This window comes from Globicephala melas, chromosome 14 (assembly GCF_963455315.2).
Source record: "Globicephala melas chromosome 14, mGloMel1.2, whole genome shotgun sequence".
Lineage (NCBI taxonomy): Eukaryota > Metazoa > Chordata > Mammalia > Artiodactyla > Delphinidae > Globicephala > Globicephala melas.
The window spans coordinates 39,487,706-39,500,847 of record NC_083327.1 but is presented as its reverse complement, the minus strand read 5'-3'; the positions used below and the strand labels follow the sequence as shown (position 1 = coordinate 39,500,847).

The following is a 13,142-nucleotide window of genomic DNA, read 5'->3' as shown; positions in this document are numbered from 1 at the left end:
CAGGCGCAGCTTAACTGGGTCCTCTGCTTCAGGGTCTCTCACAAGGCTACAGTCAAGGTGTGGGCCAGGATTAAGATCTCACCTGAGGGCCCTAATGGGAAAGAATCCACTATCATACCCATTCATATATTGCTGACAAGATTTCGTTCCTTGAAGGCTGTTGGACTGAGGGCCTCAGTTTCTTGCCAGCTGTTTGGCCGGGGGCCACCTTCAGTTCCTTGCCATATGGACCTTTCCAACATGGCAGCTTGCTATACCAAGTGAACAAGATAAGGCAAGAAAGAATGCCAACAGGACAGAAACCATAGTCTCATGTACCTGTTTTAGTCTCCCAAGGCTTCTGTAGCAAATTACCACACACTGGGTGACTTAAACAACAGAAATGTATTCTCTCACAGTTCTGGAGGCCAGAAGCCCCAAATCAAGGCATTGGCAGGGCTGTCCTCACTCTGAAGGCTCAAGGGGAGTATCTGTTTCATTTCTTTCTCTTAGCTTCCAGTGTTGCCAGCGATCCTCTGCATTCTTTGGCTTATAGACACATCACTCCAATCCTAAGGATTACTTTTATGTTTACACTGTCACATAACAAATTAATCCATGATTTATTCTTCATAATTTTAGTGTTAGTGTAAGACCTTCCTTGGCATAATAAAAAAAAAAAGTGAAAGTTTTCACTGGTGAAAAGGACCATTAACAAAATATATTGGGATCAAAATTTACTCATTATAATTAAGATGTATAAAAAAGTAATTTTATTTTCTGTAACATCTCATATTGTTTTGGAGTCCCCATTCTAGTGGAATACTAGAGAGGAAACTCTTAAACTTGTCCATTGAATGAATTTGGGGGCTTTTTTTTTTTTTTAAATAGAGTTGTTAGGGTAAACCTAGTTACTTTTGGGAAAATGTTTCTTCCCCTGTCTTGGGAGCCGTCAAGGCACAAGGAGAGGTTTGTGTCAGTAACATCATGTCAACAAACTGTTTTCACTTCCTGAAATCTATCCCATAGAAAAAATTTAAATATGTAGCAAATTGATGTGTGTGTGTAAGTGGCTATGTATTTATACATGTACATATATGTGTGTGTATATACATATATAGTTTATAACATATAGATAGTTTATAATAGCTAAGAATTAAAAACAACCAAAAACATTTATCAACAGATAATTGGTTGAGTAAACTATATGTACATTTATACAGTGGAATACTGTGCATAAATTAAAAGGAATTAGGTAAATCATATAAACTGATATGGAAAGGTGTCAAAGGCCATGACTAACTGATAAAAGCAAGTTGCAGAATAATGTTTACAGTATAGTGGCACAAGCATCTTATATGCAAAAAATATATATATGTGTATATGCAAATGTATAAAAAAATCTGAAAAAGATACAAACTCAACAGTGATTACCTCTCAGAAGGGATTTTGGATTGAGAGGATGGAGGTGTGAAGAGAAGTTTTTACTTTTTACTCTGTGGAATTTTACAATGTGTACTCCTTTGTATAGTACTAGCATAATTGAAATTATTTTCATTTTGAAAATGATTGTGTTTTCTCTGAAAAAAAAATAATAGTTAATCTGTTAATAACAGGAAAAGCCGCCTGCATTGACAAGTTATGTATCTCACCTGAAGAACTGATTTCTCGCCTTGGCGAATTTGGACAGTTCTGCCCTGTCAGCCTGGCAGAATCACATGAATTAGTTGATTGCTCTTTAACTGATTCCTTGGAATTTGCAGCAGAGTTCAGAGGGCACTATTATAAAATGAGTTCTCAGGAGAAGTTGAATGTAAGTTTGTTCCTAACTCCAAATATTTACCAGGGAAAGAAAATACCGGTCTCAGAATTCACCAAACAGGAAGGGGTGGGCACAGCTGGGAACACCCAGGAATTGGGGACCAGGAGACCCAATTTTGGAAACTGTGACCCTGGATTCAATGAGGCAACTCAGAGTCCAGTCCTAAGACTGCATCCCAAGACATATTTTGGCACAAAGCAGAAGTTCAGGGTCAGTGATGGACCCTCCACCTGGGTCAGCTTAACAGGTAGGGAGACCCAAGGGTGAGCCCGCCTGTGAAGGGGATGCTGAGCATCTGGGTGGGGATTCCATTCAAAGGGTGCAGAAGGGAAGTCAAGAGTCAGTAGAAATGAAGTAAGACCGACGTATGTCTCCTGTGCTTTCAACTTTTTTCTATCACTTTAATTTCCTGTGTACCATATATTGCTATTTAATGCAACAGAATACAGACTTGTTCTGATATTATAATGACCATAAATTGGTGATATAAAAAGGTTGTAGTTGAAAACTAATCAGGTGCCTCTGAACATTTTATTTTCCTCTGAAGAATTTGAATTTTTTATCACTTTAAGAAAAAGACATTTATTTCTTCCTGCTTATTTAAATGATAATCACAGAATTTTAAAACTGGAAATGACATTAGAGGTCATGTACCTGGTCTGCTCCCTTCATTTTAGAGTGATAACTGAAGCTGGAGAAGCTAATTCACCTGCCAAAGGGCACCCACCTAGTTAGTTATACTGTAGGACAGGAAGACTATGCACTCCAGTGCCTGGGACATAGTAAGAGCTCAACAAATGTTTTCTGTATAAGTAGATGAGTGAGTGAGTGAGTGAGTGAGTGAGTGAGTGAAAGTAGGAGAGACCTTACATGAAATCACTTGCAAGTATTACTATAAGGCACTTGCAGTCAGGGAAGGAGCTATAGTAGCGCAGAAAGCAGCTCTCAGATGGTTTGAAGGACGAACATTGCTACTGAAAATGGGGACAGTAGCAAGAGAGCCTCAGTGGATTCTCATTGGCATAGTATTCCTGTCTCAAGCGGTCACGTTGCTGTAATCTTTTCTTATAGAGATTTTTGGAGAACCCCGAATTATACGTGCCTCCATTAGCACCTCATCCTCTCCCGTCTGCCGACATGATGCCCAAAAGGCTGACACTGTCGGAGCTGAAGAGCCGGTTCCCTAAGTGTGCCGAGCTCCAGGGCTACTGTCCAGTGACCTATCAGGATGGCAAACAAAGGCAAGTCCTTGCCCTCGTGCAAGTACAGGATGACAGCTCTACTCGGAATAAGTGGTCCATATAACAGTCTTAACATTTTGATCAAAAGGTCACTATTGCTTAACTGGAAAATGTTCTATTTCTTCCTTGAGTGGCAAAGATAGAAAAATAAAATATTTTGACACTTTATTTATACAGTACTGCATATTAATTATACAATACATAGTTGTTTTTGTTTGTTCCTTTGTCTTTCAGATACGAAGCCCTAGTACCTGGTAGCATTCACTATGCTTTAGAATATCGTGATCGTATATATATCTGTGAGAGTAGAGAAAAACTTGAGAAATTTTTGAGGTGAGACCATTCACTAAGTCACAAACATTTACTGAATATCTATGTTAACTGCATCATGCTGGGATAGATACATATGTGAGTGCACACACACACACACACACACACACACGTGCATATATACATACACATAGCTGAAGGGGCAGCAGTTACTTACCTACTGCCACACATTTCTGTTTTTCACAAGTAGCTGGAAACCAAATTTCTTCTTACATTTATCTGATTTTTAAACTTTTGTGACTGATTCTGTTTTTTAAAAATTACAGTGTGGATCAAATCACATCTGCAGATAGAATTTGTGCAGTAGTTTGTGACCTCTAGTGAAGATCAATGTTTGAAGAAATTTAACAGTAAAAAGAGAAAAGACATTAATTGCTGGAATGGATATAGGACTGAAGGAGTGAAGGAGTGAAAAAAGGATTTTCTTTTTTCTTCAATGGGAAAGGTACGAGCATGTTAAAATGCAGGTGCCTGGGAAGGATCCAGTAAAGAAGGAAATGCCAAAGGTGGGAGAGAGAGAGAAATTGCTATTTAAGATTTCTGGAGAGAGGGTGGAACAGGGCTGCAAAGAATGTGTGGAGACTGATCTTAGCTGGGAGGTAAGCTCCAGTGTGGAGAAAGGAGCCTATGTGTGGCTCTGCTTGTGGTGAGCAGTTGAGGAAGTTTCATTCTGATGCTTCTCCTTGGATAGCCTGGCCCCCATGTGGGGGTTACTGGGAGGGTTAGAAATGTGAGGGCAATAAAGGAAGCTTTATATAGTTGCTGTGAAAAATAAGAACACTGAGGAGAGCTGAGCAGGGCTAGGGACCCAGGCGAAGCTGGCCGTCATGAATTTCTAGGAGCCCCAGTCTTCCCACTTGTATCATTTTCTCCACCGGAGAAAAACAGGCAATGAACATTATCTTTCAGCTGTCTCTTGTGTATCCACCTTCCTGTGTACACACAATGAGCACATCTGTGGGCATCTGTCTAATGGATTTTGTGTTCTTAGGTCACCACTGAAATACTGGGATCAGAAGCTTCCTTACAAACTTCCCCCGTTAAAGGAACCGATGTATCTCACTAGTCTGCCTTTGCCTGGATATCTCGAACAGGTTCACTTACATGAGTTTCTATGCATAGATTTTAGAAGACTACAGCAATCTCTTCTTTAACAATAATTTTTATTTTGGTAACAATGAAATTCTAGGCAGAGTTTCCTGATTTTAAGCTGCAAATCCACTTTTTTTTTTTTTTTTTTTGGTGGTACGCGGGCCTCTCACTGTTGTGGCCTCTCCCAATGCGGAGCACAGGCTCCGGACGCGCAGGCTCAGCGGCCATGGCTCACGGGCCCAGCTGCTCCGCGGCATGTGGGATCTTCCCAGACTGGGGCACGAACCCGTGTCCCCTGCATCGGCAGGTGGACTCTCAACCACTGCGCCACCAGGGAAGCCCTGCAAATCCACTTTCAACCTATTTTGGTTTTGAGTGGTTATGAAAATAAAATGTGAGAAAAGCCCCTGTTTCCATAGCTAATTCCCAAATACCTGCACTACAGTGAAAAAAGAGTAAGATAATTATTTACATCTGACTTGTAGTTTGTTTCTTATTTTGAATTTCAGTGTCTGTAAAACTTTTTCTTAATTTGAAATGTGTAAATTCAGTCTCTAAGAGGTTTTTTTCCCCTGCTTAAAAGAGTTGAGTTGAGGTGTCACCACAACTGAACCACCAAACACATACTTTGCTCAAAATCTGGATGAAGCTATCTACTCAATCACATCTTATTTCTCTAGATATACCTCTTTCTGAATATAGTCAAATTTATCAGTAGCCAAACACTATTTTAAAGGGTTTTAAAAAATTTTTTTCTATAAAACAGTTGCCTACGGCACAATTTCATACCTTTCTTACAAATTCCTAATCCTAACTTTGCTTTTTTTCAGCTCCCCTAGATGGTTAGCTTTCAATCTAGTTTAATATCAAAAGGCAAGATGACACTCACCCAGAAAAGGGTGTTCTCTTCTTTTCCTGCTTGGGGCTCCAGAATCTCGACTGCAGTGATAACTGTGGTCTCTGGAATTCCTGGTCAGGTGGCCCAGGGTCCTGAGGGTGGGAGGCAAGCTGGCCAGTTCTGAGCAATGGAAGCAGAGATGGGCCAAGACAACTCAAAGCCCAGTGTCCCCTCCTTTCTTTTTTAACTTTTTGTTATGGAAAATGCCAAACATATAAAAATAGAACTGTGTAATGAAATCCACGTATCCATCACCTAGCTGGCGCTAAGCCACTTTGTAGTTTTTATTTTTCCTAATCAAATGTATTTTGTGTTTCTGTCCTGCTGGCTAAGAGTTCATTTAACTATCTTTGTAAGCTCCATCCTCAACCCCAGGAGGCTATCTGAGGCAAAGAATAACTAACCTCTTTATCTATTTGCCACAAGAAAATAAAACAAACTCAAATATACACATAATCCGTTCCCTACCTGCAGGGTATCGCAACTGCTCTAATTAAAGCCATGAATGCAGCAGGATGCTTAAAGCCCAAATTCCCCTTCTTAAGTGTACAGAGATCTGCGCTACTCTATATAGCATTTCATCTAAAAGGTATGTCTTTTATTTATTTTTTGCTAGAAATGATATGCTACTCAGAACTAATTTAATATTAATTGTAGTATAATGTAATAAATAGGATTGTTGAGTTGGGTTGGTCACTTGCATGGGGTGTGTGCGGTGTTGGTAGCAAATATTTTAGCAAAAATATCAAAACTGAGTTTCTAGTTTTTAAAGCAGGGGCTACGAGTAACCTAATCAGCACTCAATAATCCATTCCATATAGGAAGGTGAATAGAGACAATTATGATCTAAAATAGAATAATCCCCAAATCTTATTTGGGATTTGGATATCTTCTTGGCCATAGCTGTGCAACTCAATCACACACGAAGTTCTCCTTCTCTTTAATATAATGACTCACTAACCTAACCAAAAACATTCACAGTCCTGTGAAATTTTCTACAGCCTTTAATCCCAAAGGTTCTGAGTACACAAGAAAAAAATATAAGAAGAAGATGGAGCAGTTTATGGAGAGATGTGAACTCATTACATACCTGGGTGCCAAGATGACCAGAAAATACAAGGAACCTCAGTTTAGACCCATTGACTTCGATCATAAATTACAGACCTTTCTCTCTCTTAGAAATATAGACCCAGTCAATGGATAGAATGCTTGGGTAACTGCACCCAGAATCTTAAGAGTTACCTGAAAGGGATAAAAAGCAAATAGATTGAAAATCTGGCCCTCCCTGACGTACTTTTCCCTCCTGAGTGATACAACACGGCTGCGAGACTTCAAATGAATTCAGACCTCTGCCAGCCAGGAAGGAGTGCTCTTCTGTAAGCCTACGTTTTCATATAATTGTAAAGTTTATTGCTCTTTGCCTGAACTTTGAGGTTTTAACAAAAGTTATTCCATTTAGAATTCCATTTAGAATATTTAGGTAACTTATTTTACTTAATGAATCTACTGTTCATTTTCCTTTTTAATATTTTCAGCAGAAAAGTCAGTCTCTGTTAAATGTAAAGTCATTTATGCAGTAAATGTTAGAAAGCTTCAAGAAACAAAATTAACATGGATATAAATAAAATAGAAATATTGGTTACACTTTTAACATAGGGAGTTGTTGGTAAACTTCGTGAACCTAAAGATACTTTATCATTTTCCCAACAAAATAAATGGATTTTGAGGTAACTAAATGGCTGCTGCTTTACTTGATACATTATTCTGTAGTTAGAAATCGCCTGGATATTTGAGAAGGATGAAATCTGGAGTCTTTTCACATGACATTATCAAGAAGTATATGCTAGAGGAAAATTACTAAATTGAATTTGAATGAGATTTTAAAAATAAGATTATCAGTTTTTCAGCAGGACTATAAGAATCTAGCATGTGAAATAGCAAGATTGTCTCTTTAAAAAAATGAAAGGTACAACCATTATCTTATTTAACCTTGGGTAAATCTCAGTTTCGACGAGGCTTTGTTTCTTAAACTCTAAAATGAATGATTTAGCTCTTTTTTCCCACCGTTATTGAGGTGTAATTGACAAATAAAATTATACATATTTAAACTTTACCACGTGATGATTTTGATATAGGTATACCTTGTGAAATATTTACCACAATCAAGTTAATTAATGCATCTATCACCTCACATCGTTACTTTGTGTGTGTGTCTGTGTAGTAAGAATGCTTAAGAATCACTGTTAGCAAATTTCAAGTATGATGACAATATTATTAACTACAGTTACCATGCTGTACATTAGATCCTCAGAATTTATTCATCTTATACCTGAAAGTTTGTACCCTTTGATCAATATCTCCTATCTATTTCTCCCCTCCCCTCAACCCTTAGCAACCACTCTTCCACTCTCTGCTTCTATGAGTATGACCTTTTTTTTTTTTTTTTTAGATTCCACATATAAATAATACCATACAGTATTTGTCTTTCTCTGTCTGGCTTATTTCACTTAGCGTAATGCCCTTCAGATTCATTCACGTTGTCTCCGATACCTACAATTTCAACAACGTTAATTAAAAACTAGAAGCCTGTTTTATATATTTTTATATGATATATTTAATAATAAAACAAGTTTTAAACAAAAACTAGAAGCCTATTGTCAAAGTTAGGATAAACCCCAAAAGTCTTTGAAGAGTTACTGATATACCCATAGATGAATCATTATTTTTTCAGGAGACTGGGAGCTGTCAGTAGCTGCCAGGTTTTACCAGCAACGTAAGGCACCACTCACTCTTCTCTTCACAGTTCTTAGTACTGCTAATTTACCATCTTCCCACAGTGTTCTTAACGTGTCCACAGGCCTCCTCAGCCATTGTGTTTTCTTCTATGGGTATACGAAGTTTCCTTTAGCAATTAAACCCAAACTTTATTGCTTCAGCTCCCTCACCTTTATGAAGGGCAGTAGTCATGCAAAGTACCCCCAGGAATCTCTTGAGAGGTAGGGAGTATCTCACAGGCTCCAGAGCAAGTCCACACCCACTGGATATCTGCCATCTTCTGGGGACCTTGTTCTATAATATGGCTTCACTCTGAGAACTGTACAAACCCAAGGGAGTGAGAAATCTCACAGCTCATCCATCATTGTTCTGGAGCTGCTGAGTTCTGCACAGAAGTGGGATGAATGCTCCCTCTCTCCTAAGGAGGGAGAAACTTAATCCCTGAGCTGAGCAAGGGACCAAATGCCATGTGATTCTCCCTTTTCATCCCTGTCTCCACAGAGTGTCTTCCTTCAAGTAAATCTATTTAATAGAGTGTAGCAGGTAGGAGCATTGGGTAGGGAGTGGGGAATCAAATTTCCAGAGCAGCTTATAGCTCTGGACATTCCAGGTCCCTAACACTCACATGCAAATTACAGTTCATTACATGTAGGACTCTATTTAGAATAACCACAGACAGGGCTACCATTCCAGGCTGTTTGCTGTGTGCTACTGGCTTTACATACAGTACCTTATTAAATTCTCACACATTGTATTAATACACACGAGAAGAGTTTCTTACCCAAGATCACATAAGTAGTAGAATCCAGATTCAGACCCTGATCAGACTGACTCCAGAGCCTTGCTCTTCCTTTACCACCTCCTACACTGTAAGTCCATCTCGGAAACCACCATAACCGTGGCAGTATTCCTAGGGCATTTCATTGGCCAGAGCCCTTTGGGCACTCGTGCAGGCATGTGCGTGTGCGTGTGCGTGTGCGTGTACTTTAGAATATAAAAATATTACAGAAGACACAGGAAAATTTTTTCTGTTGAACCCAAGACTCCCTAGCCCCACCCCCTACATGCATGCACACCCCACCTGTAATGGTTGCAAGTTGTGTTTCCTTTAGCAAGTTAGGTCAAGAGGTCTGTGTCCCTAGGAAGGGAGAATGACATTTCTCCAATGAGAAAGGAGAACATGCATCATTTAAAAACCTGTTATTAAAATCTTTTGTTTAGAAATTATGCTTGCATATTATTATAAATAATCCATCAACTGGTGTCCTGAATACGATGAAAGAATATTCTGACTGGGTGTCCAGGGACCCTGAATGTCTTCGCTGAGTGAAGCAGTAAGAGGGTGAGTGGCCAGCCCTCGGTGCTCACTGGGGCTCATTACCCCCACGCTCAAGGCTGCCACCCGACCACTTCAGGAAGAGGCTGAGGCAATGCCCATCCAAGGGTCAGGGAGAGTGCTCAACCAGCCTGTGCCTCTTTCATAGCTTGTTTAGATGTCATATTTACTACAACTAAAAGAACATATAATTTCACCCAGGAAGGAGAGGTAGTGCCCATTTGACAGACCCTAAGACAAAAAGTAATATAATTACAGTCAGTGAAATACGGAAAAGTAGGCAAAGGATTTTGCACTTCCTTTCCAATTAACACTCAGATACATCAAGTGGATATACTATATCTGACCATTCCTATTGCTAGACTATGTACGGTTGTACTATATTTTAAAATGCTGTAATGAAACTTCCTTCACCATATTTGGGATTATTAGCCTGATATAAATTCTGGGAAACAAAAGTACAAGGTGAAAGCATATGAATTTAAAAAAACTAAGATGATGATGCTAAATGATAGTGATGAAAGTGGTGCTCTTGGGCACTCCTGGGAACACTGTGAATTGCTATTTGGAAGGCGGCTTAGTAACAGGAATTGAGACCCATAAGAATAAATGGGCGGAAAGCAGAACCTTGTTACTTTAACTTGAATTAATAGTGATATTGAACATTATTACATATGTTGGTCATCAGTTGCATTTCTTCTTTTGTGAATTATTTTTTCATGCCCTTTGCTCTTACTCACTGGGTATTTTTAAATTGTTTTGCATGAATTCTTTATGTAATATACACAGTAAATAAGTCCTATTTTTTAGGTATCAAAGTAAGAGCTGTTCATCCTCCTCTTACGATATTGAATACTTTTCTAAGCTCTGGAAGTTCTTCTATCTTCAGAGATTTAATAAATATTCTATTTCGTTTTCTTCGTGTGTGTGTGTGTGTGTGTGTGTGTGTGTGTGTGTGTGTGTGTGTGTGTTATATTTAATTCTTTAAGGCACCAAGAATTAATTTCAGGATATGTTGTGAGCTGTGGTTTTAAATTCTTCAAAACTCAAAGTAATAAATACTATGGTTTTTCAAAAACATTTTCAGTTTTATTATATATTTCATTTTATTCTCAGTGCATTTATTAAAAGTTTTCATAAATTCATTGGTGAAGGAGAAGGAGTTCAAGAACAGGGAAAAAAATGAGAGATATATTTTATATAGGTATGCCTTAGTCTCACTGTGGGTGATTTTTTTTGTTTTATCTTTTTTGGTCTTTGTGTTTTGCTTTTACAAATGAAGGCCTGAGTAGAGGTATATCTGCAAAGCCTGAGGTCCCTTAATTATGGGTGGTTCTGGGAATAATACTTAGAAGGGTAACATCTAAATTAAATGGACCTTTCAAAATTGATATTCTAACCAGGAGGTGAAAGTCATCCCAAGGCTTAAGGAACACATACATTCCCCAAACCTGTGAGCCAGGCATGTTGAAAACTGCTTAGCCTATACAGGCATGTGCATATTTACAAGGAACTCTCCCAGACTAGGGTAAGAGATAAAAATACAAACAGATACACACCACCCCTGTGTACAGGAGATATGGAGCCTAGAAACTGGAGCACTACTGAATTAGTGCTATAAAATCCCTATAAAGTGCTTTATAGTCCCTAGAAAATGCCCCATTGGCATTGAACATTGTCAGTTGCCTTTCTGTTCCCTTCAAATCCCTTTCAGTCATAATGAGCCTTGGACTATAGTTTCTTCCAGCTACGGTTACCAGTCAACTATCATAGCCTACAAAGATGTTTTCTGATGCCCTTCGTAATGGCAAAGGACTTTCACCAACTTTCAATTGCCAGCTGATCATGGCCCTCTCCTTCCTTCAAACTCCCGCCAAGTTCTCCATTGACTCAATCCACCCAGAAGCCAGTATGTGCTGGGCTCTGCTGATGAAGTCCTTGCAACCTCCCAGGGCCAAAGATGGAGACAAGGGTGGACAATGGATTTGGTGGAGAAAGAGAAAAACTCCCTCTTTATCTGTAAGTGATTTTACTTACAACAATTTATAGGCTATACCCTGATAACTCAAATATTAATATCTCAAATTCTTTTCTCACCTCTGAACTCCAGACTCTTATCTATAATTGCCTACTGTGTATCTTTACTTGGTTATCTAGTTGACATCTCAAATTCAATATGTCCACCCCATATTTGTTATCCACCCAACTTTTCTTCCTCCAGTTTTCCACCAGATCAGTTAATGGTAATACCGTATACTCAGTTGATTTGGCCTCATACCTAGGGATTAACCTTGATCACATTCTTTCCCTCACTCCCACATCCACTCTCTCAACAAGCCCTGTCAAAGAGAACTACCTCCAAAATATACCATGAGTCTGGACTTTTCTCATGTTTTGCACTGATTTCATCTAGTCTCTATACCTCTACTCATGTCCCTCTAGGATCTACTTTTCATCTAGTACCTGGATACTCTTAAAATACATAAATCAGGTTCATCAGTCCCATTTTAGAATCTTCCAATGGCCCCCTATCTCAGTTAAAATAAAATCAAAATTCCTTACTCTTGGTATATGTTAATTTTATGTGTCAATTTGGAGGGTGTTTTGGATGAGATTAAAATGTAAACCAATGACCTCTGAGTAAGCAGATTGCCCTCCATAATGTCAGTGGGTCTTATGTAATCAGTTGAAGATGTGCATAGAACAAAAATACCAGCCTCCCAAAGCAAAAGAGAATCTTCTAGCAGCATGCCTTCAGACTTCATCTACACCATCAGCTCTTCTGGGTCTTGAGCCTGCTGGCCTAGACTGCAGATTTAAGACTTCCCAGCCCCCATAATCATATAAGCTAATTTCTTATAATAAATCTAAATCTCTATATATCCTATTGGTTCTGTTTCTCTGGATAACTCTGACTAATACAGCATAAAAGGCCTTGTAAGGGCCCTGCCTAACTTTTCAACATATTCTCCAATTCTTTTTTTATCTGTTCCTTCCTTCTTTTGTATTGACTAAGGACTTTTTAATTCCGTTTTCTCCTCTAAGGGTTTTGAAGTGCCTGCATTCTATTTATATCCATTGAGTGGTTACCACTATTCTTAACATGAATACTTACTCTAAAGGCAATCAATACCTCTATCCTTAAAACACTTAATACCAATCACCAGCTCCCATCTTAAATGCTATTTTTATTCAATATTTTAGATCTAGTCTACTTGTTTGCGATCCAAATTAGGCATTTTCTTTTCATAATCAGTGTTTGTTTAGATTTTTCATTTTTCGTCTCTCACCATTCCATCTTACAACTCAGACTTTCCTCCTAGCATTATTTTCCTTCCTAGGGTAGGGTTTGTTGACAGTCAGTGATTTCAGTTTTTGTTTGTCCAAAGAAACAAATTTTTTTTTGGCTGCATTGCGTGGCTTGTGGGATCTTAGTTTCCCAACCAGGGATTGAACCTGGGCCCTCGAAAGTGAAAGCACCAAGTCCTAACCACTGGACCACCAGGGACTTTCCCTCCAAAATTGTTTTCATTTTTCCCTTGTTCCTTATGATAATTTTATGGTATACGAAATAGAAATAGACAATCTGAATAGGCCTATATTGATAATGAAACTTAATAAATAATAACCTTCCAAAATAGAAAGCATCAGGCTCAGATGGGTTCACTG

General features: G+C 38.7%; 1 protein-coding gene across 3 annotated transcripts in view; it reads left to right on the top strand.

The window, feature by feature from the left end:
• AK9 (adenylate kinase 9) overlaps positions 1 to 7,433 on the top strand; it is a 121,303-nt gene extending 113,870 nt beyond the window's left edge. Inside the window, exons 34-39 of one of the 3 annotated variants that reach the window (XM_060283563.1) lie at positions 1,596 to 1,792; positions 2,873 to 3,042; positions 3,277 to 3,375; positions 4,364 to 4,466; positions 5,837 to 5,951; positions 6,364 to 7,433. In XM_060283563.1, the coding sequence (XP_060139546.1) occupies positions 1,596 to 1,792; positions 2,873 to 3,042; positions 3,277 to 3,375; positions 4,364 to 4,466; positions 5,837 to 5,951; positions 6,364 to 6,566 (887 nt within the window). In that variant the 3' untranslated portion in view covers positions 6,567 to 7,433. Of the gene's footprint in view, positions 1 to 1,595; positions 1,793 to 2,872; positions 3,392 to 4,363; positions 4,467 to 5,836; positions 5,952 to 6,363 lie in introns of those variants that run through there. The other 2 variants (XR_009558739.1, XM_060283561.2) reach the window with 2 other exon arrangements.
• Positions 7,434 to 13,142: the final 5,709 nt, after the last annotated feature.